Below are 26,642 nucleotides of genomic sequence, written 5' to 3' on the forward strand. Positions count from 1 at the left end.
ATATAATTTTCAATTCTATCACCAAGAATGACTCGATTAATTTGATTTATTGATTTATGTAACGTTTTACGGTTTATAGAGAAAATAAAAATCGTCAAAAATCGCCAGCTTACAGAACGTTAATAAAGGAGAAGTTAACTGACTATTCATTCCAGTGACGTGGGCAGCAAAATCAGTCTCGCTAAGCGCTAAAATTGCCGCCAAAACTACAGGCAACACATCTACAACTCGCCACACGTGTCGAATTTCCACGTAACCTACTCTAAGAGATGTACGGACACTTTTCACTTCCCCACTCACAGCCAAGCCCGTCGCACCTACGGGCAACAGCAAATTTAACCGTTATTCCATCCAATATGAAACTGACACGTACGTCAACAGCTTTGGTTAAATTAAATCGCAGAGTCGTTGCTCAATCATGTGTTGCCTAAACGGCTAAGGTCATACTTCACTTTTTACAGCACCTTTGTGCGCTCCTTTTCTTTGTTTTGGTGTTTTCTTCTTCCCTCGGATATTGGAGGAGGAGAGGCACAACTGTACAGTTTTTGGTATTTTTGGTTTGTGGGTTTCTGTGAAAATTTTTCCTTTTTTTGGGTGTGTATTGGGTTGGTTTTTTTGTTTTTAGGAATTTGAAGACATGGATGATGAGTATGCTAAGCTTATCAGGAGGATGAACCCACCAAGGTACTTATTACTCTTATTATTGTTTTGGGTTAAACTTTGTAGTTTGTCCTTTGGGGATTCTATTTTTGGTTTCTGGTTTTTGATGCAGTGCTTGTTTTAGTAGTTTTTTATTTTTTATTTTTGTGGTTATTCAGATGGTTTACATGTTTTTTGCTTTTTTATTTTCCCGGGTGTATAGTTTGTATGAAATAAATTCTATGTTTTGCTTGAAGAAGATGATGATTTAGAGAAAAGCTGCAGTCTGTGCAAGTTATATTTTTTGTTCAGTCTGTTTATTGTTTGGAAAATCGAGAGAAAATAGAAGAAAAGTTAAATAAAAACAAATGTTCATTAATTTTTAATTAATTGCCTGAACTAGCCTTAGTAAGTAATTGCACTGAATTTAAGTTTTTCAATTGCTTCAGTCATCAATAGGCAGAAAATATGAAACTTTTACATACTTTTCTTTATTTTTTTTTACCGTTCTTTTTTCTTAATTTTGTCAAGGTTCCTAACCCCTTCATCAAATTAACCGATTCTGCTAATTTAAGCAAATTTTGGGCTTTAATAAATTAAGAGTGATAGGATGGCCAATTTGATTTTTCTTTTTTTCTCTGTTGTATTTATCCACAGAAACTTTAACATAATTCCTCTGTTGTTGCAGAGTTGTAATTGACAACGATGCTTCTGAGGATATCACTGTTATTCAGGTAAAATTCTCGTGTCTTTGACTCTCTTTCAGAACTGTGAACTTGGTTTACCATAATTAGGTTGAACTAGCATGTATGCATGTTGCAATGGGTAAATAGTTCCTCTAATTTAGGATAGTTAATTGGCAAAGTAAGTCTATCTAGAATTTTTTTTTTCACTTATGTTGGAATTGATTTCTTTTTAGGTTGATAGTGTCAACAAGCATGGAATACTTCTTGAAGTTGTCCAAGTGCTCACGGACATGAATCTTGTAATAACAAAAGCATATATATCGTCTGATGGGGGATGGTTCATGGATGGTGAGATTTTCTTTAATCTTTCAGATTATAACGTGACTTCAAATGAGCCTTCGCTTGTTTCTCATATTTTCCTCTCGATTTTTCTCAGTGTTTAATGTTACTGACCAAGATGGTAACAAAATCATAGACGAGGAAGTCATCAGTTATATTCAAAGAGTAAGGACATAACTACTTTTTTCTTCTTTTTTTTTTTTTTTTTTTGAGAATGGAAAGGACTTAACTACTCTCGTTGGTTGCTTTTCATGTTTTTCGATTAATGGTTTGATTCTGAGATAAGAGTAAAAGTAATAGAAAACAGGTTTAGTCTTTTCTTTCTCTCTTTTACCACACTTTCAAAGCAAAATACTAACGATATGTCATTTAACAATGCCAATAATTTAGAATTCAAGCTAAATCCTTGGATGGCTTAGATTTTAAAGGCAAGTTAAATTTCTATATTTTGGTCCAGAACTGACAGCCTTTATTAATTTCTTCTTATGTTAAGAATTTTCCTTTATATTTTTGAACGGAGGGTAAGCCTAAAAGGTCATTTGTTTACTATTTTAATAAGTTTTTTTTTTTTTTTTTTTTTTTTTTTTTTTTTTTTTTTTTTTTTTTTTTTCAAATTTCAAGTAATCATCATAAGAAAAAATAAAAAAAATCATTTACTGCATAACTGACAAGCCTTCTCTTGTAATATATTGCAATGGTCTATTTTCTCATGAACTTATTTGATTCATTTTTTTCCTGTTAATTTTGGATCCTGCAGAGAATTGAAAGCAATGCAAGCTATGTTCCCTCGATGAGCGGTTCTGTTGGGGTGATGCCATCTGAAGAGCATACCTCAATCGAACTTACTGGTCCTGACAGGCCAGGATTATTGTCTGAAGTATGTGCAGTTTTGACAGACCTCCACTGCAATGTGGTAAATGCTGAGATATGGACGCATAATGCCAGGGCTGCAGCTGTAGTTAATGTCACGGATGATTCCACACGATGTGCAATTAAAGATCCAAAGCGACTATCAATAATTAGGGAATTGCTTTGCAATGTTCTCAAAGGAAATAATGATTTGAAGGCAGGAAAAATGACACTCTCTCCTCCTGGGATAACTAGTAGGGAGAGAAGATTGCATCAGATCATGTTTGCTGATAGGGACTATGAAAGGGTTGAAAGGGGTGGACTAGGGAGGCATGAGGATAAGAGCTCAAGACCCCATGTCACTGTATTGAACATCGAAAAAGATTACTCTGTGATTACAATGAGGTCCAAAGATCGTCCTAAACTGTTGTTTGACATCGTTTGCACTTTAACAGACATGGAATATGTAGTCTTTCATGGAATGGTCAGCACAGGAAGAATGGAAGCTTATCAGGTAAGATAATTTCAGTTAAAAAACATCTATTGTTAATAAATCAAAGTTGAAAAGCCCTATTGCGTCTTTGGAACAGCTTAAATACTTGCAGACCTTTATTAATAAACTAGCATGTGAACCAAAAAACTGCTATTGACTTCTTCTGGAGGGATATAAATCCCTAGTTTTTCACTCATAGACCGACCCTGTGCTCCATCTTGGGATGGAATATTCAATCTCAATTAAGCACAGCATAATATGCTAAAGTTTTCACTTCGGATTAACTTTTTGTGTTAACTGTTCTTTCTCTTTCATTAAACAAATATATTGCATTTGGTTGTAGGAATTCTATATAAGACATGTTGATGGACTCCCTATAAGCTCAGATGCTGAACGAGAACGTGTCATACAGTGTCTTGAGGCTGCCATTGAAAGGCGAGGATCAGAGGTATGCAATATGCATTGAATTTCTATTTAGGATTTCTTTGGCATTTTGTTTGAGATGCTTTTAAGAAATTACTTTATATTGAAAATGTTGATTAGATGTTATTGAAGTTTGTTTTAAAGGTGAGTTTCTTGTGTACTAATCAAAGAAGTTCCAGAACAGCTAAACGATGTCTGCAGATTTTTTTTTTCCCAATGTTATCTAAATTGATGCTTTTTCAGAAAAGCAGTTTCTATCTCAAACCCTTGATTTAGAAGATTCAGTCACAGTTGGCACTGTGTGTTGAGATATGATTCTTGGTCATGTAGGGACTAGAGCTAGAATTATGCAGTGAAGACCGTGTCGGACTCCTATCAGACATTACCAGGATATTCAGAGAAAACAGTTTATGCATCAAGAGAGCAGAAATCTCAACCAAAGGTGGTAAAGTAAAAGACACATTCTATGTAACAGACGTTACGGGTAGTCCAGTTGACCCCAAGAGTATCAACTCAATTTGCCAACAGATTGGAGAAACCAAACTTCAGGTGAAGCATAACTCAACTCTTTCACCGAAACGTCCACAAGAAACAACGATGGGATATCTATTCAGTAACCTCTTTAAAGCTCGAACATTCTCGAATTTCAAGTTGATCAGATCGTACTCGTAAATTCTGCATGTAAATTCTCCTCATCAATGTATATTTGTACAGAAATGTTAGATGTATAAAATCCAGAGGAAAGCATAGGCATCATGATACTTGTATAGATTCAGTCCATGATCTACTGGATATTACTAAGCACTAAAATGGTTCTTCGTATATGTACAGTGTGTTTGCACATCAGTTGTACAAAAGGCTATTAGCTTGTATAGATAATTTAAGCTCAATGATAAAGTTTAGTGTGAAAATTACGTGTACAAATTTTGTATTTTTTTTTATTAGCTACAACATTTCCATACTTTTTTTGGATATAAAGCTAACTTCATTTCGACATTCATAGTTATTGTTTCCCCTTCTCTTAAAATTTTGTATCTTATGATATTTCAATTGATGCAATTATTTAAAAAGAAAAATTACAGTTGATCACTGAGTTAGATCACCGAGTTAGATTCTTGCATATAACAATCTTCAAGCTGTATGATTGAAAGTAAAATTTGATTTACATTATAATTAACACTTTGTAAGTCTATATATATATATTCAACATCACAGTAAATTTTTCACTGAAAATAAATTTTTTCCTACTTTTTAAAATAAAATTTTTCCTACTTTTTAAAATTTGCTTTCAGTCAAATAAATATATATCAGAAAGGAAATTTGGTATTTGTATAAAATATCTGACTGAAAATAAATTTTATAAAGTAAGATTTAGTATTTAAGATGATTCTAAAAAATAATAAAAAAAAGTTGCAGAGGGCAAAAGAGGAGAGAAAATTTCATTATTCTCAAAAAAAAAAAAAAATCATAAATTTTATATTTTCATTAATGTAAGTCATTAGAATGGAGAGATTTTGATTAATAGATTAGCTTTTTATTAAATTTAATTGTAAATAAATATGAAAAAAAAATTCCTAAAAGCTTGCCTTAATGTATATTTGATTATCTGATGTCTACTATTTCAAAATTGACAGTTTTACTTATTCATTACACTACCATTTGGTGAAGAAGATTAAGAATTTGAGAGATTTAAACAGTGCGTTTTGCAAGGGGCGTGTTCTTTTCAACTTTACAAACCGTTTGCTAGTCATGCGCTTCTTCTATTTCTTCCTCAATGAGACCTGTTGCAGCCGAGTTAGCAACTCGGATAAGCCAAGCTCTGATCTCCGCGTCAAATAACACAATCCCAACTCGGTCATGGACGCCATCACTCGAACCAATTCTACACAAATTCGGTTGCCGAGGCTCATTGAGTCCATCACTGGTGGCCCAAGTAATCGACCCGTGCCTTTTGACTCACCATTCTCTCGCTCTCGGTTTCTTCAATTGGGCCTCACAGCAACCTGGATTTGCTCACACATCGATCACCTACCAATCAATCCTCAAATCTCTCTCCCTTTCTCGTCAATTCAATTCCATCGAGTCTGTCTTAAAACAAGCTAAAGCCCAGAAATTGTCTCTCGATTCTTCAACTCATCGCTTTGTTATTAATTCTTTAATCAAAGGGAAGAAGATCCAGAATGCTTTTTTAGTTTTTGGGGAGGTTAAATCTCAAATTTTAGATATTGGGTCTCAGACGTGTAACTTGCTTTTAGCTAATCTGGCTTCTAATGGGTGTTTTGATAATGCGTTAAAGGTGTTTGATGAAATGTCTATGCGTGGTGTTGCTTTTAGCACTGTTGGGTTAGGCGTGTTTATATGGAGGTTTTGTAGGGAGGCTGATTTGGGTAAAGTTATGAGTATGTTAGATCAAGTTAAAAGGGGCAGTTCGATCATTAATGGGTCTATTATTGCAGTTTTGATTGTTCATGGGCTTTGTCAGGCTTCCAGGGTAAGTGAGGCTTTGTGGGTATTGAATGAATTGAGGATTAGAGACTGTAAACCAGATTTTATGGCATATAGAGTCGTGGCTGAAGCTTTTAGATTACAAGGGAGTACGGCTGATGTGAATAAGATTTTGAAGATGAAGAGAAAGCTAGGGGTGGCACCAAGGAGTAATGATTATAAAGAATTCATTTTGAGTTTGATTATGGAGAGATTGACATATGAAGCTAAAGAATTAGGTGAAATCATTGTGCATGGTAATTTCCCTATTGAAGTTGATGTGTTGAATGCATTGATAGGGTCAGTTTCAAGTATTGATCCTTGTTCTGCTATGTCGTTTTTCCATTTCACTATTGGAAAAGGGATTTTACCTACTCTTTTAACTTTGAGCAACTTGAGCAGAAATTTATTTAGGCAAGGAAAGATTGATGAAATACTAGAGGTGTACCGTGTCTTGTGTTCAAATGATTATTTCTCCAATACAGAGTGCTATAATGTTATATTCTCAATCTCTTGCAAGGCTGGGAGAGTAAGAGAGGCTTATGGGATTCTTCAGGAGATGAAGAAGAAAGGGTTCTACCCAGACATTTCAATGTATAATTCTTTAATTGAAGCATGTTGTAGAGAAGACTTGTTGCGTCCAGCTAAGAAGCTCTGGGATGAGATGTTTGTAATTGGATGTGGAGTGAATATAAAGACATACAATATTCTTATTGCAAAATTCTGTGAAATAGCTGAAGTTGAAGAGGCTTTGAGGCTCTTTAAACACCTGTTGGAGAAAGGGATGGCACCTGATTCTACGACTTACACATCCCTCATCAAAGGGCTTTGCCAAGAAACTATGTTTGATGCTGCTATTGAAATATTCAATAAATCAATTAAACAGGATTTAAAGTTGGCACAGAGTACCTTAAGCACATTCATTTTAAATCTGTGCAAAAAAGGTTTCACTTTTATTTATACTACAGAATATATTATCATTTCTCTCAATTGGTTTGGGGTACTTATGTACATCAAATGTTCGTTTTGCTTTTCAATTACTCTTCTTACATTGTTAAAAGCCTTTTATATGTATGTTCTTTGTTCACTCATGTATGCACCGGTATGTAGGTCAATTTCTTTTGGCTTCTCAGTTGCTGTGCAGCCTCCCTGATGGCGTAGGAAATTCAGACTCCCACGTTGTTTTGCTGAAATGTTTGGCAGATGCTGATGAGGTTCCACTTGCTATTGAACATGTGAAACAAGTTCGTGGTTTGTCACCTTCAATGTTGCAAGTTATATATACTGAGCTTTTGGCCTTGCTTTCTTCTTCTTCCAAACCAGAAACTATCTCATGCTTGCTTCAATCACTGTGTGAACTAGGTATGAATCCCAATGGTGATTTTTTAAAGCATGTTTGCATTTGGGGTAAATTTTGTAGTTTGTTCTTTGGGGATTGTGTTCTTCGTTTCTAGTTTGTTTTTTTTTTTTTTTTTTTTTGATGGTATATGTATTTTTTTGCTTTTTTTGGGCGTTAGTTTGTATGAAATAAGTTCTATGTTTCACTTGAAGAACATGGATTTAGAGAAAAGTTTGCTCTCTTTGCAAGTTATATTCTTTTTCTTTAGGTTGTTTGATTGCTTATAAAATCAAGAGGAAAATAGAAGAAAAGTGATGGCACTAAATTTAAGTTTTTTAACTGCTTCAGTCATCAAGCAGCACCAAATATGAAAATTTTGAAATAAGTTTCCTTACTGTGACATTTCGCTTTTCCTAATTTTCTCGATAACTCAATCTCCTGGTTTGCTAACCCCTTCATCAAATTAACCGAATCTAACAAATTTAGGGTTTTAATAAAATAAGAGTGATAGGATGGCCTGTTTGATTTTTCCCTTTTTCTTTGTTGTACTTATGCCACAGAAACTTCAATTCAACTTCTTTTTTGTTGCAGAATTGTAATTGACAATGCTGCTTCTGAGGATGTCGTTATTCGGGTACAAATCTCATGTCTTTGACTCTTTTTGATAATTGTGGTCTCGGTTCACCATAATTAGGTTGAACTATCATGTATGCATGTTGCAATGGTAAATAGTTTGTTATGGTCCCAAATTTGGATCTAGTTATGGGTCTTTGAATTAGGGGAATCGGGTTTGAGATGGGTATCTTAGAAGGAGTTTTCTTCCTTCTATCAATGGTGACAGACTTAGAGAGAATCTGCAATCTCCTAGAGCTCATTAAGAGAGAACTCTACAATCTCTGAGTTTTAGGAACTCAAAACCTTTTCATAAAATTCTGCTTACATTTTTCCTGATATAACAGCCTTTTAAACAACTAAATGTAAAGCTAAAACTACCCACTACCCACTAATAACTACCCATTACAATAAGTTACTTGCTTAACCACCCCACTAATAGCCACTAACAAAGAAACTGAAAATAACATGATAAAAAACTGAATAACTAAATAAAAACACCGTAAATAGCAGTAAAACTACCCTAAGCCAAGCAGCGCCATAACATAGTTCCTCTAATTTAGGCTACTTAATTTGCAAATCAAGTCTGTCTAGAATTTTTTTTTTTTTTTTTTTTTTTTTTTTGACTTATTGTTGAGATTTGATTTCTTTTTAGGTTGATAGCGTCAACAAGCATGGTATACTTCTTGAAGTTGTACAAGTGCTTACTGTCATGAATCTTGTAATAACAAAAGCATACATATCGTAGATGGGGGGATGGTTCATGGATGTTGATTTAATCTTTCACATTATGAATAGGACATGATTTTGGAGGAGTCTTTGCTTGTTTCTCATTTTTTTCCTCTCAGTATTTCTCAATGTTTAATGTTCCTAACCAAGATGGTAACAAAATCAGAGACGAGGAAGTCATCAGTTATATGCAAAGAGTAAGGATTTTCCTACTGTTGTTGCTTGTCATGTTTTTCAATTGATGGTTTGATTTCTGAGATGAGAGTAAAAGTAATAGAACACAGATTTAGGCTTCTTTTCTTTTCTCTTCGCCACACTTTCACAGCAAAAGATACCAAGGATATGTCATTTAACAACGCCAATAATAGTAAGCTAAATCCTTGGATGGCTTAGATTTTTAAGGCAAGTTAAATTTCCATGTTTTGGTCTAGAACTGACAGCCTTCATTAATTTCCCTTGTATTAGAAAGTTTCCTTTATATTTTTGAACGCTTGGATAAGCCTAAAAAGTCATTCTTTACTGTTTTTATAATGTTTCCCTTTTCTTTTCAAATTTCAAGTAATCATCATCTAAAAAAAATGCAAATTTCATTTACAGCACACCTAGAATCCTCCTCGAGTCATCTATTGCAATGGTCTATTTTCTCATGCATTTACAATGTCAGAAAGGTTTATCGTTTGATCCATTTTTTTCCTGTTAATTTTGGATCCTGCAGAGACTTGAAAGCAATGCATGCTTTGCTCCCTCATTGAGGGGGTCCGTTGGGGTGACGCCATCTGAAGAACGTACCACAATAGAAATTACCTGTACTGCCAGGCCGGTATTATTACTTGAAGTATGTGCAGTTTTGACAGACCTTCACTGCACTGTGTTAAATGCCAGGGCTGCAGCTGTAGTTACTTAAGTTTGTCCTAAAGGTGAATTTCTTATCTGCTAATCATAAAAGTTCCCTGACAACTAATCAATATCTGCATGTGGTTGTTATTTAGGATGATGCTTTCAGAAAAGCAATTTCGATCTCAGACACTTGATTTAGAAGATTCAGTCACAGTTGGCACTCTGTATTGACATATGATACTTGGTCATTATATGGATTTGAGCTAGAATTATGCACTGAAGATCATCGTATTGGACTCCCACCATACATTTACCTGGATATTCAGAGAAAACAGTTTATGTATCAAGAGAGCAGAAATCTGAACGAAAGGCGATAAAGTCAAAGATACATTTTATGTGACAGACATTACCGGTAGTCCAGTTGACCCGAAGATTATCGACTCATTTGTCAACAGATTTATGCAGAAATCTGTTAAGCTTATCGTTTTGTTCCAGCGGTTTCTCAAATATGTTACAGTAGAACTAATGCGAGATGAAAGTTGTTAGTTATGCCTTGTATTATTACAAATAAGTGGTATGAGAGTCAAGCTTACTCACTTGTTTAGATGGAGTGATTTTATTGAAAAAAAAAAAATTTTGGATGGCAAATAAGGCGGAATGCAACTTTTCCTCCAGGAAGTAAAATTGAAGTATTTATAATTTGACTCAATGCCTATTTTCTATTATTTTACACTTGAAAGAACTTAAATCAATATTTATTCATTTCAATTATCATCTATTCAAATGGATTCCTTATTATTTTTATTTAATTTAGAGAAACAGGAGGTACAAACTTCATCTTAGGGTGTGAAATGGATTTTTTTTTTTTCTTTTTTTTGAAGATAGTTTCAATCTAGATTTAATTTCAAATCCTAATTTATTATATTTAAAATGCCACAGATTTTTCAACTTTTGCCTGTAGGTCTGCATATGAAGACAACAAATTATTGATGAAGATAAAATACAATAAATTAATATGATCAATATGTATCAATATACTAAATCTACTGCGTTAGATCAAATGGTTCAGACACCATTTTATCATCAAGATTAGAGTTCGCAAAATTATTCATTATTCAATTGCTCCGATCATGCTTATAATTGAACTTGCCACCATAAGCTTCATCTTTGGTTTAACTGTTTTTTAGCAGCAGATTGATAAGTTTCATATGGAGGACTACAGAAGCTAATGAAGCTGTTGCAGAATAACATCATTGAAAAATCATTTACACTATTTTTTTTTCCTTCTGTGCTTTGTTCCTTTCAAAACTTTTATAGTGAAAGCCTATACTCCTCTACAACATGAAGGGCGACAGCGGGAATCAAAATCAGGCGATTTTTCTCCGCCTTGTCGAGAAAAAAGAATCAAAGAATTTCAAAACTGAAACCTCCCCAATGATCTCTACAAATAGATGCAGACAAATATACAAAGATATATACAAAATGAACTAGTTAATCGTCAAGGCCTTGGATCTCACCCATCATAATCCGGTTGCTGGAAACCTTGAAGCCAAGGAGAGCAGGATCTATCTGCCTTCCTTTCTTCCCTTTCTTTTTGCCACTTCGTGCTGCTTGTGAGCCTCCATCAGACAATTCCATGTTAGCTGAATCAGCCTCGGATAGAACTGGCTTTTTAAGCACATCTATAAATGATGTCTCTGACACCGTGGTAGCATCACTGTAAGATGAGGTCCTCCTAAAACGCATTTCTTTCTTCTTTCCAGATGCCTGAGTTTCAGCTGTCGAAGTTGCTGCTGTATACCCCACAGAATCAAGCTTTTTTTCTGAAAGTTGCATGATTCCCATGTATAAATCACACAATTATCTGAAACTAGCATACCAAAAACTAACACATCAACATAGAATTATTACGTACCATTAGAAGTTGGAAGCCTCGTTGAACTTTTCTGCTTCTCATTTGAAGCAGAGGCCAAGTCTGACAAACCATCCTGGGAAGATAAAACCCGTGATACAGGGGGGCGTTTATGCGAAGCGTTATCAAGCCCTTTGGTTAGGATAGAAGATACACTGTCAAAAACAAAAGGGAACTTCGTTAATGTCCGAAATAAGAGAATTATACCTTTAAACATGGAAAATACAAGCACCAGAAGTAAAAGTTCTCCAACATAATTGTTATCAGCAGTAAAATGTGAAGGCACAAATCAAAACCAAACCCATTCTAGTGTTGCTAATAATCAACCCATACAAAAGTAGTGAATACAGACTCCAAATAGTGGGAGACTGCAATCTGTAAGGCTGTGCCAAATTTGTCTAAATAAAGGAAAGATATTGAAGATGTGACTTGTTGACCCCAAATGCATATTTCACTGACCAAGTTCCACTTTAAGGACTCCACTTCTTATACTATATTTTCCACAAATAACATTTTTTAATAGCCAGTGCTGGACCTTTGGGGCACTTAGAAAATTGACCAACAGAAACAGTTCCTTAATCAAAAAAACAAAAGAAGTTCTTGTTTCAAAAGAGGTCACTTCTAAAGTTCTATGAACTCATAAAAGAGAAAGAACCTACAAGGAAATCACATAAGCATATATCTATTCCACCAATTATTGTCAATCATCTCTGTTCATAATCTCTAGACCTTGTCAATAATCGCTGGCCACCTCAGATAACCACAATTTTTACCTTTTAGTGCAATTTTCTATCATATACAAATTTCGAACTACAAAGTGAAAAATATTAAGTTTCTGAAAATATAGGCATTTTCACTAAGAAAATTAAGGTTTTCCAATGTATTCCTACAAAAATGATTACAAACTAGTTTTTAGTATTATCATCCAAATAGCAGGAATAACTCCTCTCAGAAATTGTTTTCATCAGAAGTGTTGGATCTGAAGCACGCTAGGCAAGTTAGCAGCCAAAGCAGAAGCGTTGGATCCAAACACTTTCAGCTTCCCCCAAGCCACTTAAAAATAACGTGATAGTGCTATATATTTATCAATATAAGGAACTAAATTTCATGAGAAACAAATATTGAAAACAAGGATTAACTCGTCTAAAGTAAGAGAGAGCATTCAACTCGGCCTCAATAAAAATATTTCGGCAGTGCAAATACAGCAGGAAACCATACCTATCATTGGAAACCTCCCCTCTTGCTGATGACATATTCTGTCCTATCTCATAGACGAATAATCCTTGATTTCCAGCTGTACAATGTTCAAAGTGCCTTAGCATCCATGTAAATCCATATAAAACCAACAAGATGAAAGGTCAGAGATATTACCAGCACTGCTTCGTGAACTACTACTGCTACTGGCATTAACAGGTATCGTTCCAAAATCCATGGCAGCTTCTGCTTGCTCAACCAAGTTGTCCTCAATTTGTGTAACTGACCTGCCCATTGAAACAGTGGCTTTGGACCCATAAATATTTTCCTTCATTTCCAGTTCTGGTAAATCTTCGTCCAAAGATGAGCTACCAATGAATCTGGCATCCATAAAACTAGTATGAGAAGGATTTCTTGTGCCTGACAAGAATGTCTGTTCTTCAATTAGTGCTCCAGATTTAGACCTAGCAAGCAATTCTTCACCATTTTGACCATGGATAGCCACGTTAGCGACATTATCTTGCAATAGAGAAGCTGAATTCAAATTTTGTGGCTCTTTCATAAATGAGCTGTTTGTAGCTACTTCTTGATCTGGGACATGATTGAAGGCAAGATTTGAAGAGTGTGACTCCTTGATTGGCCAAAAGCTTCCCTGAGATTCAGAAGATGAAATATGATGTTGATAATCATTTTCTAATGACTGGATAGATTGAAGACCCAATTCTTTTTGAAGATCCGTCAAATGTCTCTTTGAGTTCTCCTCATGTGCCCAAATGCTAGAGTTTGCAGTAACTTCAGAAACATTACCCTGCTGCCAAGTTTCAAGATGCAGTTGTTGCATCCCTCCTTCAACCCAACCTTTTTCCAACGGCCCATTTTTTACAGGGATGTAATCCCTTTCTGGTTGAGCACCATAAAAATCATTTGAAATTCGTCGACGCAGAGGAATATCAGAAGAGAAAGAACCTAGTTGGTCATCAGACTGTGTATATAAATGTCTTTCTGTTGAATCTAGACCTTGAGGACGATCATTTACATTATCCAATTTCATCCCAGGAGTGACAGCAGGAAGAACCATTGACCTCTCAAATTCTATAGAGCTGGGTTCATAAAATCCATGTTGAAGTCGCTCCTGCAAAGCCTGTCTCTGTTTAAGTTGGCTTAAATGCTCTTCCTGTGACGAAAGCCTTTGCTGCTGCCGGTAGAAATCTGAAGAATCAAATCCTAAAGACTGAGGATGGTAAATGACATCAGAATTCCGAGAAACATGACCAGCTTCATCAACAGACCATGGTAGATTGAAATGTCTTTCTCCATCCATTCCTAAATGTTGTTTCAGCGCCAAAGATAATTGCTGGGCCTGCAACTGTTCTTGCTGAAAATGAAACTGGTCAGGAGGAACAACATTTCCATGTTTTGCTTGCAGTAAGTCTAAGATATCAGCCTCTGGTTCTCGAAAAGCATTGCCTCCAATCTTAGCTCGGATTATTTGCTCCAGTGATGGATCATGGTGCCTTGAAGGATGAGAACTATGTTGCAATTCTGGCTGCTGCATCCTGAACTGAACTGGATCAAGCAAGTTGTCCATCAGTGGATCCATCTTTGATTGGCTATAACCAAAATCGGACATCCGATGCTGCATTAACCGTTCAAGAACTACTTGCTGCTGCTGCTGCTGCTGCTGTAGTTGCTGCTGTTGCAGCAACTTCACTTGATTGTGACGAAGTTGATGCTGCATTAACTGATGCTGCTTTTGAAGTTCCATCTGCCGCTGCTGCTGGTGAAGCTCCAACAGCTGTTGCTGCTGCTGAAGCTCCAACAACCGTTGCTGCTCCAACAGCCGTTGCTTCTCCATCTGTCGTTGCTGCTCCAACTGTCGCTGCTGCTCTAACTGTCGCTGTTGCTGATGAAGTTTCAAATGCCACTGTTGTTGAAGCTCCAACCTCCTTTGCTGTTCTTGAAGCTCTAATTGTCGCTGCTGTTGAAATTGCAGTTTCTGAAGATGAGGAGGAAGCTCCTCAACACCCAATCTGGTAGTATTTGAAAGGGGATGAGGAGATAAACTATTTTGTTGCTGAAGTTGTTCCTTTTCTAAATTCTGTAAAATTAGGTGCTGTACATCAAAATCGCTAAGCTCCCTATCCCTACGAGATAAGGGATGAACATCTTGTGAACCAATATTAATACTGGGGTTAGAGAGTGTATTTTTGTTATAATCCTCAGGCCATGTCCCCATAAAAGTAGGTTGATCAGCCAGAGCACGAAAAGAGCTCTGGTTGTAGAAACCAATATCCCTCTCTGATAAGAGATCCATGGTTTGACCTAGATCACCTATGCTTGAAGACATATTGGATGATTGAACATGCCTCAACTGAGAGTTTCCTCTGAGCTCAGACATCAATAGGCCAAATGGATGCACATTCTCATCCTGAGGAGCATGGATGCTTGTTCCTGAGAATTCATTTGCAAGGGAAGGGTGACTAGGAGGACAGGAAACCATACTCTGAATGTCTGTAGAATTCCTTATCAAAGGGTCACCGCTGCTACTTCCTGGCCTTCCAGGAAAACGAATTTCTATATCAAAAAATAAAAAAATAAATAAAATTAATCTAGCACCATACACCAAAAAAACAACATTATGAGTGGAAGCAACCAAAAGTAACTTGCCTTCATCTTGAGCAGCAAACTGCCGGAACCTTTGATCATTGGAGAACTGCAACCCAGAGTGAATGCCGTTATTATATAGTTTTGACTGACAATTAGCACCTAAGATTGCCTCAAATCCAGATGAAGCCCATGGCTGATCTTTCCTAACAGCAGAATCACCCTCAGAGTCAAAAGTGGAAACAAGAGGAGCTACACTCTCTTCCAAGCTGCCTCCAGCAGGATCAGATAACTTAGAAGCACCAGAAACAGATCCATGTTTTACTTTTAGATGCGGCATAACTTCACCAAGTTCATGAAAAGGTGATCCATCAGGAGCATCTGACAAACGAACAGGTAGATCAGTTCCAAAATACCCTTGCTCAAACCATGTGATGATATCAATCCCCAGATATGGCCCCTGAATTGCCCCTTGAGGATCAAGATAGCACAAAGACAACTCCTCAGGAGGGATAACACTTCCCAGTGGATGTGCTTCATCATTGCTTTCTACAGCAAAGTGGTCATTGCTCAGCCTTTGCTGGCCAGACGGAAAATCAAATAGAGATTTTGGATCATCAGGGAGGTGACTGGCAATTTTAAAAGAAGTAGCTGACTCAGCATCTTCCAACTTTAGGTGCTTCATATGAGCCAAATCCACCACTTGCTGCATTTCAAAAGCTTTCAACTCCACAGCATTCTCCTGGGAATCCTCTCTCTTTAGAACTGCGGGCATTAAGCTCAAAGCTCCATGAAGTTCTGTCCTAAACTTCAATTCACCATCTGTTGAAGCATCCATTTCTGAATTACAAAAAAAAAATGGCCTTATTGTTATCAATTTTCAACTCTATGACCCTGCATTCTGCAACTGTCAAAAACTAAAAAGTGGTAAGTCCTTACCATCAGCCATAGATGTATCTAGCAACTCAGCCCCACTATCATGACAAGAATCAGTAAAAGCAACCTTTTGAAAAGCTTCAACAATTTCATCAGTCTTAACTGAGGAACTCTGATTCTGCTCACTTGTTGCTGCACCAAGGCCTGAATAAACAATAAATCCCTGACTTAGAAAGAATTTAACATACTACATGGAATTCAACCAAGGTACAACCTTATTACCTCCAATATCATCATTAGATGCCCCATTCCTGTCACCAAGTGAGTCATGTGAGTCTCTACTGCTTTTGATTTTTCCTAGCCATATATCTCCAAGAACAGCCTGCAAGTATTACATAAGTTTAAGAACAAGTGATCATAAACAAGCTGAACATACATCCTCTACCATAACATTTTTTATATACCTCCTCCTCTACATTAGGTGGAACAAAAGACAATGGCTGAGTAGCAACTTCTTGTGTTATTGCAGTTACATTCTCCATTTCATCAGGCATGATACCAAAATTTGGAAGAGTTTTTTGCCTTCGGTAAATGTCAAGAAGTTTTCCCCTGGGGTAGCAGTATGATTTATTCGTATCTGAAGGAATTGACCCAATAGCAGAAGCAGAAGGGTGCTTGCCAATTTGTATGCTTCCGTAATTATTTGACCTTCCTCGTCCTGCAGAAAATCGAACATTTGATCCCTCCATGCGTCCTCTTTCTGACCCAAATCCTGGTGCGCTACGATACGCAGCTGTTCCACCAGCTTGAACTTCCATACGATGGCGAGGCCTCCACTTTTCCCGAGAGTCAATCTCACGTTCAGAAGTTGTGCGGCTGCTGTTAATTAAAGAAGGCTTGTCAACGTAAGTATCTTCCTTTTCAACGTCTGTTTTCTTCTCAGCCCGAGAATCCTTCTCTTTATCTTCAGGGCCCCACCTTGACGACCACTTGCCATCTCTCCGAGATTCATGCCCAGAATTACGGCTATTATTATCATGCCAACGATCTGAAGAAGGCAAAGGTCTACCCTCAGATATGTCTCTTGACGGCATGGCATCAGCACGGCGATCATCTTTCCTGCGGTCTCTTCTACCAAGTAAACTTGTATCTCTCTCCTCTTCACGCCATCGGCGGCTGCTTTCTAGATCAGGTGAAATTTTCCTCCAGTCTTTTTTGTCTTGGGATCCATCTAATCGCCAACTATCTTTCAAATTGTTGTCAGAGATGTTTCCATGCGATAAAGAACTTGGTGCACGCAGTTCCTGTCATTTTTTCAATTTCAAGGAAATCATAAAGGCAAGAAATAAATACCGATAACTAAATCTTGGGAATCTTGAGTATTTATAAGGAAACCTTGAGAAAAACAATAAGTTATTCTGTAACAAGTGAATAAGTATCAATAACATTGTCCAAACAAAAATATCCTGTCACTAAACTATAATAGAACAAATATAAATCAGAGAGACATAATTCTTACAAATAAAAGACCCATGGCCATTTAAAAAGAATAAAATACATGAACTTCTTCACAGAATTTATCATTTTTCAACAACAAAAAAGTTGTGGTTGCTCAAAACTATAAATTCATTTTAATAGTCTCCTTCACTGGAACTTCTTGTACTAAATCATTTAACTCCATTGATATTACATCTCTAAATGTTGAATTTTATCCAGCATGATACAAAATTTGTCAGTGGTTCTAACTAAGATACATAAATCTGAATGCCAACAACGAAAGGGTCCTTGTCATTTCCTTTTCTTTTTCATTGAGCAGATGAGGAGGGAAGGAAAAGGGCACTGAAAAAGAGGCCAAGCAAATGCCAATGCTGCAAGAATAGACAAACAGGACAACAGGGTTGATGCTTTCCAAATAAGGATTTTATAAAGGTAATTCAGTATAGCAATTTATATTTGGATTTAGTATAAATATCATTGCTCACAAGAAACCCCAGCTCCCCAAACAAACCTGGACTTTACAAAATTGTAGGAAATGCCTCTACACTGTCCTGAATACTGTTAACTTACCACTCATTTAAAGACAAAGTGAAAGACAGACTAAATCATATTTTACCTTTGAAGACTACAACTAGAAAATCAAAATTATGATGACCTCGCATAATCCCTCAAAATAACACAATCAAGAATAATAAATAAAATAAACTAATGTGCGCTAAACATATAACACCAGTTAAAAAACATAATAATTCCAAAAGAGACAACATTAACTGGCCTACAAACAAGTAAAAAAAAAAAATAGTCAAAAATGTTATCCAACTAAATTTGAGTTCAAATTTGTACCCCTGATGCTCCAGCAGTTGGGATCTTAGCATCAACTGGTTTAGCATAAAGCCATTGTGGAGAAAGAGGTATGCTGCTATCTGAAGGCACATGATCTGCAAATGCAACAATAACAATTTACAAAAACTATACTCAATTGTAGGAATTTACAACGCAATATGCTCGATAGACAAAACTACCCAAAAGGAGAAAGTAATATGAAATGTCAACATTGTTGAAAGAACGGGTACGAAGCCTTAAAATAAATTGAACTTCAAAAACCATACTTTCAAGCAAAAATGATACTACCTTTTGACTCATCAGGCAAACCCACCAGCGCCTTGTCTTCACCAGTTCCTCCACCCCAGATTTCATCTAGCATTTGCCAAATAATAAAACAAATGGACAATTCATATGATAATTAGTTCCATCATTTCAAAAAATAGTTTTAGATAAAAATAAAAAATAAAACAGAATAAAACAATAAAAAAACGACTTTTGAAACAAAAAAAAAAAAAACCAAGTAGATGAGATTAACTATCAACAACTCATACCAAAGAAAAACTAAACAAACAAGACAATACAGATGCTATATGCGCAAAACGAGAAGTAATAGATCAATCAGGTGTAAAAATGAATTTGAGAAAAAAATGCAATAAATAGAAATAGAATTAAAAGAGAATAGAATCAACACTAATGGACACACACACACACACACACACACACACACACACACATATATATATATATATATATATATATATATATATATATATATATATATACACACACTTTATATTACCTTTGGTGTGGTTGGACGTTTGTTCAACGGAGAACTTGGAGGAAAGGAGATCGTCGGACAGGCTAAGCTTCACGTGAACCATTAGAGCAACAGGTCAACAACAGAAACAAAGCGGATTGGATTGTGGATGGCGAGAGAGAGATTGGATAAGAAAGAGCTTAAGAGAAAGGGTGGTGTAGAGGCGATTGCTAGGGTTTGCGAATCGCGGACAGAGAGAAAGAAGACGCCGAGAGATTAGGATTCAGAGAGAGGGAGACAGAGAGAGAGAGAGAGAGAGAGAGAGAGGGGTTGGAGGGGGTAAGGGCTTGGTGTATTGATCAGAACAAACAAACAGGGTGAGTTTTTTCCTTTTTTCTCTTTTTTTCTCACCCTTATTTTTCCTTTTCTCCTTCAATCGTTTTGTGCAAACTTTACTGTCGTTTACATATTTTAATCTAAAACTATCATATTATGAAATTTAAAAAAAAAAAAAAACATGAAAATAACATTTTGCTAAGGAATTATTTACAAATTTAATGTAATATAACGTAAATGCAATTAATTTTAAAGGAGAAAATTTTCAAAGTTTCAATTAATTTCTTTATTTAAAGTGACTTTTTTAAAATTTTCAAACATTTCAAATTGATTCTAACCAAATTCAATAGGGTTTATTTTCATATGTGGTAAGGAATAATTATTTTATCATCTCAAAAATTTCATATGAGAAAAATACCTACAATATACTTAACGAAATTCAAAGTATCTTAAAATATTATTAATTATGGCAAACATAAATACTTACTGTTTGGATGGATGTTATTTGATGAGTTTTGAGCAATGTTCTAAGAATTGGACCGGTCAGTAAACCAATGAATGTAGGAGTTCACTGAACCGAAAGGTTTGATGGCTTCAATACGATTTATCGAATTTTTATATATGATATTTTTAAATATGTTTATTAAATGAAATTTAAAATATAGGTTTAACAAATTGATCTCAAATAAAAAAAAAAAAACAATTTGAAATTTAGCGTTTACAAAAAGAATAAATAATTAATAAATAATTTTAAATAAAAATAACAACATATGAATAAATTTAATACTAAAACAATTAAGTAATCACCATAAAATATATTATTATTTTCCAAACGTGGTTAAAAAGGCCCAATTTAATTATTTTAATTAACATGATAGAACTTTGAATTTATAAATAGAGCTGCCAAAAGTTTAAAAATCACTGGGCCCAATTTTCAAGAGGCCCCAAATTTAAAAAAAAAAAACCCACATTGTATGCAAAAAATTCCAGAAATTCAATTTTCATTCGGTTTTTACCGATTCTTACCGGCTTTTAGACGCTTGATTTTCTAGTGCGACCCAGATCGCACTGCAATCTGGTTCTCGATCAAACCGACTGATCCAGTTTGATTTTCAGAATAATGGTTTGGAGAGTAAAATAAGTTTATTTGGTGGATTTAGAGAGTAAAATAAGATAAATTGAGATTATTTAATCGTTTGAGAAAAGAGTTTGAGGAGATAATGACTTTTTGAAAATTATTTGAGAGGTTGGAAAATCATCTATGTGACATCCTACTGAATCGAGTCGTTGCATAGAGTCGAGTCGAGTCGGGCCGAACTAGAACCCGGTTCGAGCCATTTAACTCCAGAGTGGGGTAGAATGGGATGTAACTTAAATAAGTAAGAGAAGTGGACTTACTTGCATAAAACAAAAAGATAAAAGTATAAGGAGTAGGACTTACTTGCACTAAAATATTAAGTTGAGGTATTAAAATGTAACATGTAGAAAATGTAGGTATTATTTGGTAATTGTACCATACAATTAAAGAGATAGTTGGGAAGTATACGAGACTTCCATTTCAGTTTGCTTTCTTCATCTTCATCTTCAACGTCTTCTTCATCTTCATCTTCCTCTTTATCTCCTTCATCTTTCTCTTCATCTCCTTCCTTTCTCCATCAATTTTCATGTGATTTAAACACTAAATTCAACCTAGAACTCTATCCAAGTAAGTAGCTTTTCTTAAAGTTCATACTTTTGTGATATTTTAGATGATTTATAAGAGTTATTATGTATAGGAGAGGGGAGCTCAAAGTAGGAGGAAAAGGAAGTTAAGAAGAAGCTTTAAAGCTCTTTTGGTTGAAGGTTTGATATCTCTTTTAGTTTTTCACATTTTCTTGCATGAATACTTGTGTAGTGTGTTGATAATGAAAACATATATTACTGAATGTTGAATTAGAGGTCTGTAAATGGTGATAATGCATGGGATGAACTGAATGAATGAAATAGATATTGAATTCATGTTGAACCAAGTTTGTTGGACTACTGACCAGTAACTTCACCCTGATTTTGACTCTGTCTAACGATGGAATTAGGAAGTGGTATAGAAGCGTTATTTGTTCCTCTATGTTTTAGCTGTCCATGAGTTTTTGAATCACCTAATTTGGAGTTATAAATTGAGAGATATGACCAAAATAGTACAGACTATGCAGGCTGGAAATCAACAGTCTGGACGGACTGGAAGTTGCTCATTTCAGTAAATATTTGACTACCTTACCAACGTAATTAAGAGATGTGGTAGAAGAAAAATTTGTAGCCTAATGTGTTATCTAACCATAGAATGTAGAATCACCTAAATTGGAGTTATAAATTGAGAGCTGTGACCAAAATAGTATAACCTGTGCAGGCTGGAAACCAATAGCTGGGCAGACTGGCAGTTGCTACTTGAACTCAATATTTGACTACCTTACCAACGTAATTAAGAGACGTGGTAGAAGAAAAATTTGTAGCCTAATGTGTTATCTAACCATAGAATATAGAATCACCTAAATTGGACATATAAATTGAGAGATATGACCACAATAGTACAAACTATGCAGGCTGGAAACCAACAGCTGGGCAGACTGGCAGTTGCTACTTGAGCTCAATATTTGACTACCTTACCAACGTAATTCAGAGATGTGATAGAAGACAAAGTTGTACCTTAATGTGTTAGCTAACAATAGAATTTAGATTTACTGCAATTGGACTTCTGAATATAGAGTTATGCTAGAATTTGTGAAACATGTGCAGGCTGCCCTGTCATATTTCAAGGCTACATTAGAAATGTTGTTGGCATGCATATGTAGCTTCACGCAACCTAAGATTTACTACTGAATTTGAACCTTCTGAGTTGAGTTACATTAACAGCAATAAACTCCTTAAACTGACCGGTAAAAATTAAGTTATCTAATGATTGGTACAAGTTGCCTCACGGGTGCATCAATTAGATTTCCATGCAAATTATCAATTGTGTGCTTTTACTTCGATTTATCTATGATATCCTCTTAAAGCATGAAAGAATGAGACAACATATAGGTAAACAACATGGGTTATGAATTTGATGATGAATTGAATATGCTTTTGTTTTGTATTCTTGAAATACCGATAATATGCTCCATTGAGGTTAGGCAGAAACCATGTAGATAAAACTATGTCGCGACATAGGATAGCAGATCTGCGCCCCATACAGTTTGGTACTCCGGCTACAGGCCGTTGAGTGGATATGATTATATATGGGCCATATCAGCCCAGCCATCCAGTATTCATCCAGTTTCATACAGTATTCATACAATTCTTCTTATCTCTTTAGTTTCACTGTAACCTTATGGAGCCATACAGTTCGGAGATTATATTATTTCTCACTTATATGATGTAAAATTTCATAAGTCATACAGCATAATGAACAGTAAGTAAACTACTGAAAAGCTAATGCACTTGTGCTTATATGTTTATTTATACATTGATATCATGAAAGTATAATGATATGTGTGCTTGCATGTTTATTTATAAGTTGAGATATCCACTGAGCTTTATTTGCTCAGCGAGTTACTTGTTTAACTCGTAGGTTTTGGGTCTGGACCGTAGAGAATCATCTTACAACTGCTGCAGTTCATCTTTGGAAGATCCAGTTTTCAGGGTAGCTACTCATTTTGATATTTTAATTCTGTCTATATTGATCATGGCATGTACAGGGCATATAGTTGGGCCCATTTCATTTTGGACACTAGTATAATGTCGTGTAAATATTAAGCACAGTACTAATGTAGAAAGCAACAGCATGAGAGTATAGTCAGTATACATTATGATATCAGCATGACAAGACATAGAGTCAACCAGATTGTAGCGTCTCGACTCGGTTCATTCGGGTTTACGGGTGGATCGGGAAGGGATGTTACAATCTAAATATCTCAATCTTTAACCCGCCAAACATTAGAGTGTAAGCATTGTTACAAATTTTTTGATTTCTAAAATTGTTCATAGTTATATTTGTAATCTTCTATGATAAGGATATTTTTATAATATTTAATATTACCTTTTTGTAGCATCAAATCAAACAAAACAGTATTATTAAAACTTTAATTACTATAACTTATCCACAAAAAAAAAAAAAAAAAAATTTATCATATTTTTCTTTGCATTTTGTTTGGATGAAGGGAGAGAGCGATCGTTAAAGTAAGGTATAGTATAGAATATGGTAAATGTGGTATAGTAAATAAAAGTTTAATAACATTATTTTATTTTATTTAATAGTACAAAAATGTAATGTTAAATAAAGATGGGAAAACATCCATTCTCGTGAAAGATTTATAAATATAGTTATGGATAATTTTGAAAATGAAAATTTTTAATCATGCTTACACCCCAATTCAGTTGGTTGAAAATTGGAGTATTTAGATGGATTTTCAACCATTCAAATAACTTTAAAAAAAAAAAAACCATGATCTTCCTCAAATTCTCTTCTCAAACGACTAAATAACCTTATTTTACTTTACTTTACCCTCTAGACTTGTCAAATAGCCTTCATCAAAACAATCTATTATCATATTTTAGGCTTAATACGTGGTTTCACCCTTAACTTAGGTTTTATTGCAATTTCATTCCGATTTGACTTTTTTTTGTCAATTTTCACCCTGAAATTTAATCTTTTATTGCAATTTCACTCAAATTTGACCTTTATATCAATTTCACATTAAACTTTGACATTTTATTACAATAACACTTTTAATTATATATAGAAAAAAAAATCATGTATCAAATAATTAAATTTTAAATATTACTTATTATTAATAAAATAAAGAATTTAAAAATATTAAAAATAATAATAGGGATTGTCCTTACCATTAACCCAAACTCCATCATTCACATAAATGTATGAATTTAATCCAAGCCCAAAGTCAATAGTGAACTTATTTTTTATTTACAATTTAAGTCACAATTATAATTTACGGTGCTATTGCAACAAAATGTCAAAGTTCAAGATGAAATTAGTATAAAGATCAAATCATAGTGAAATTGCAATAAAAAGTTAAAGTTCAGGGTGAAATTGGTATAAAGGTCAAATCAAAGTGAAATCGCAATAAAACTTAAAGTTGAGGGTGAAACAATGTATTAAGCTCCCATATTTTACTATATCTTACTTTAATAATTTCTCCCTCCCTTCATCCACAAACAAATCAAAGGTTAAGTCAAACCACTTTGGCTTTTTAAATATTTGGATAGTCTTGATATGTTGCTAGACAGTATACTTGACCTTCAAATATTAATTAATTAATTAATTTAATTTATATTTGTTGTCAATATATTTGGAACCTAGAAGGTCACACACATAAGAATGGATATGAGAAAGTGAAAATGAGAAATCGAATCAAGTATGACTTGATTACAAATTAGCTTTGGCGCATTAAGGGTAAAATTGTAATTTGTATTCAATTACAATTTTACCTAAATTATTAAGTATTGACTTAATTGATTTATGTCTAAAATGTATTAAGATATATTTTGGATTAAATAAACCTATTATTTAATTATGATTATTTATTTAAGTAGTTAAATAAATAAATGTAATTGATTAAATTGAAATCTAATTACTATATGTATTATGATTTATTTATTTAAATTAATTGAATAAATCAATAGGCACATATATATTTTAATTGTAATTTATTTATTTAAAATATTTAAATAAATAATTATAATTAATTTATATATGACTTAGGATTTTCATATATAAAGTTTAAGATACAAACCAACAGTTAGTGGTTGTTGATAGCCACAAAACTAAATATAGAACCTACGATAACAAGTATCATCATACACTCTAACCTCTCAACCCTCTAAAATAGTTTTAGAGTTTTTAGATTGTCCATTCGCATGAATAATGCTAGAGATCGGACACTTGGACAACTTGTGGTTTGCGATAACCTAGCCATGTAGAATGAAATTTCAAAGAATCTGCAAAAAGAGCTATTCTTCTAAAAAGTTTTATTGTTTTAATCGTTTAAATGGATTCCTGTTGGTATAATTGTTTTGTTATAATTATATTATTCCGATGCGTATTATTGATATTGAAATCCAACAACACTATCAGAGTCTATTGATAAAAAATTCACATTTACAAATTAAGATCTAAAGTCTCAAACTAAATAAAGTTAATATCATATTTTCATTTTAGTAATAAACCCTCACAAAGAAAGGATCACCCTTATAAAGAATGGACAAAAAACTCCAAATATAGAGATAAAATAACAATAACGAAGACAAAAAAGACATATCTGATATAGGGACATATATGAGTTTATTAAAGTAAATAAAAGATTAAAAACAAAAGAAGGTGAAGCGAAAGAAATATTAGAAAGTAGAGGCTACAAGTGATAAACAACGCAGCCTATGATGCACGAACACGAAAACGGGAAAATAGATAAATGCGGAAACGGACACGGAGAAACAACATTTAAAAAAATATAGGAAAACGGAAACGTGGGGGAAATGTGTAAATATAAAAAATATAATGATTTATTTATAAAATTTAAAAATACAGGAATAAATATAAAAATAATTAAGAAAAAGTACATTTATAATTTTAGAAGGACAATCAACGACAGATAAATTTTTTTAACCATAATTAAAAATAAATCATATCTAAAAGAGAGATAAAAATGTTTATAAGTTTCATACTCAATATAGAAAAAAGAAAACAAAATATTCAAATGTCAAAATGGAAAAAGATAATGAAATTCTGTTAAATTTGAAGTTTGAATATTGAAATTAAAAGTAAGATTACTTGTCTTTTTCCAAATAGGTTTTACAAATTATCATAATTTGATTTGGATTTAAAATCTAATTTTTTTTTAATGCAAGAAACGTTTAGGCAAGGAAAGTGGGTGTCCGATTGTCGGTATTTATGAAAATGGACATGACACATTTTCGAGCCGTTTCTGGGTGTTTTCGTTTCCAAAACGTTTTTGAAATGTGAAAATGTCAACCCTCTTGTGTGTCCGTGCATCACAGACTGTAGCCAAACTAAAACTATAGTTAGAAGACGAGAGAAAAAAGAGAGAAATGAGAGGGACTTTAGTTGTTTTTTTTTTTTTTTAGTTTGATGTCATAGTATTAGACTTTTAATAATTAATAAAAATAAAAGTATTTAAACTCAAAAAGATAGCTCAATGGCAAAGAGCTTTTGCGAGGTTGAT

At 34.3% G+C, this 26,642-nt stretch overlaps 3 protein-coding genes and 1 long non-coding RNA gene across 8 annotated transcripts; 3 read left to right on the forward strand and 1 right to left on the reverse strand.

Annotated features, from left to right (window-relative positions):
• The first annotated feature begins 465 nt into the window (after positions 1 to 465).
• ACR6 (ACT domain repeat 6) lies at positions 466 to 4,340 on the forward strand. Its single transcript, XM_012211888.4, has 7 exons — positions 466 to 684; positions 1,328 to 1,373; positions 1,559 to 1,673; positions 1,762 to 1,829; positions 2,422 to 3,027; positions 3,350 to 3,454; positions 3,760 to 4,340. Exons 1-7 carry the CDS (start codon positions 638 to 640, stop codon positions 4,099 to 4,101), a joined length of 1,329 nt encoding a protein of 442 aa, XP_012067278.1. The 5' UTR covers positions 466 to 637; the 3' UTR covers positions 4,102 to 4,340.
• A 756-nt stretch (positions 4,341 to 5,096) lies between these two features.
• Positions 5,097 to 10,139, forward strand: LOC105630163 (Tetratricopeptide repeat (TPR)-like superfamily protein). Of its 4 annotated transcripts, none has more exons than XR_002283970.3 (5): positions 5,097 to 6,857; positions 7,024 to 7,275; positions 7,844 to 7,886; positions 8,520 to 8,790; positions 9,309 to 10,139. XR_002283970.3 is itself a non-coding variant. In XM_020677847.3 (4 exons), exons 1-3 carry the CDS (start codon positions 5,204 to 5,206, stop codon positions 7,849 to 7,851), a joined length of 1,914 nt encoding a protein of 637 aa, XP_020533506.1. In that variant the 5' UTR covers positions 5,097 to 5,203; the 3' UTR covers positions 7,852 to 7,886; positions 8,520 to 10,139. The 4 variants fall into 4 exon arrangements, 2 of the variants coding, with proteins under 2 accessions (XP_020533506.1, XP_020533505.1); XR_002283971.3 differs by lacking the exon at positions 8,520 to 8,790 and having other exon boundaries at positions 9,309 to 9,510; positions 9,583 to 10,139; XM_020677847.3 differs by having other exon boundaries at positions 8,520 to 10,139.
• Positions 10,140 to 10,683: 544 nt separating this feature from the next.
• On the reverse strand, positions 10,684 to 19,477 carry LOC105630164 (uncharacterized). 2 transcript variants are annotated; one of them, XM_020677807.3, is made up of 11 exons: positions 19,138 to 19,477; positions 18,645 to 18,710; positions 18,357 to 18,451; positions 16,481 to 17,320; positions 16,299 to 16,398; positions 16,080 to 16,220; positions 15,204 to 15,980; positions 12,714 to 15,086; positions 12,561 to 12,636; positions 11,346 to 11,497; positions 10,684 to 11,253 (listed from the first exon to the last, which is right to left on the reverse strand). In XM_020677807.3, exons 1-11 carry the CDS (start codon positions 19,217 to 19,219, stop codon positions 10,922 to 10,924), a joined length of 5,034 nt encoding a protein of 1,677 aa, XP_020533466.1. In that variant the 5' UTR covers positions 19,220 to 19,477; the 3' UTR covers positions 10,684 to 10,921. The 2 variants fall into 2 exon arrangements, with proteins under 2 accessions (XP_020533466.1, XP_012067285.1); XM_012211895.4 differs by having other exon boundaries at positions 12,714 to 15,110.
• A 1,520-nt stretch (positions 19,478 to 20,997) lies between these two features.
• On the forward strand, positions 20,998 to 23,460 carry LOC149499297 (uncharacterized). The gene is made up of 3 exons (XR_016320519.1): positions 20,998 to 21,136; positions 21,207 to 21,273; positions 23,015 to 23,460. It is a non-coding gene; the product is annotated as an uncharacterized LOC149499297 (long non-coding RNA).
• The last annotated feature ends 3,182 nt before the right edge of the window (positions 23,461 to 26,642 follow it).

Source organism: Jatropha curcas, chromosome 1 (genome assembly GCF_041381405.1).
Source record: "Jatropha curcas cultivar XTBG-Jc1 chromosome 1, XTBG_Jcur_1.0, whole genome shotgun sequence".
Lineage (NCBI taxonomy): Eukaryota > Viridiplantae > Streptophyta > Magnoliopsida > Malpighiales > Euphorbiaceae > Jatropha > Jatropha curcas.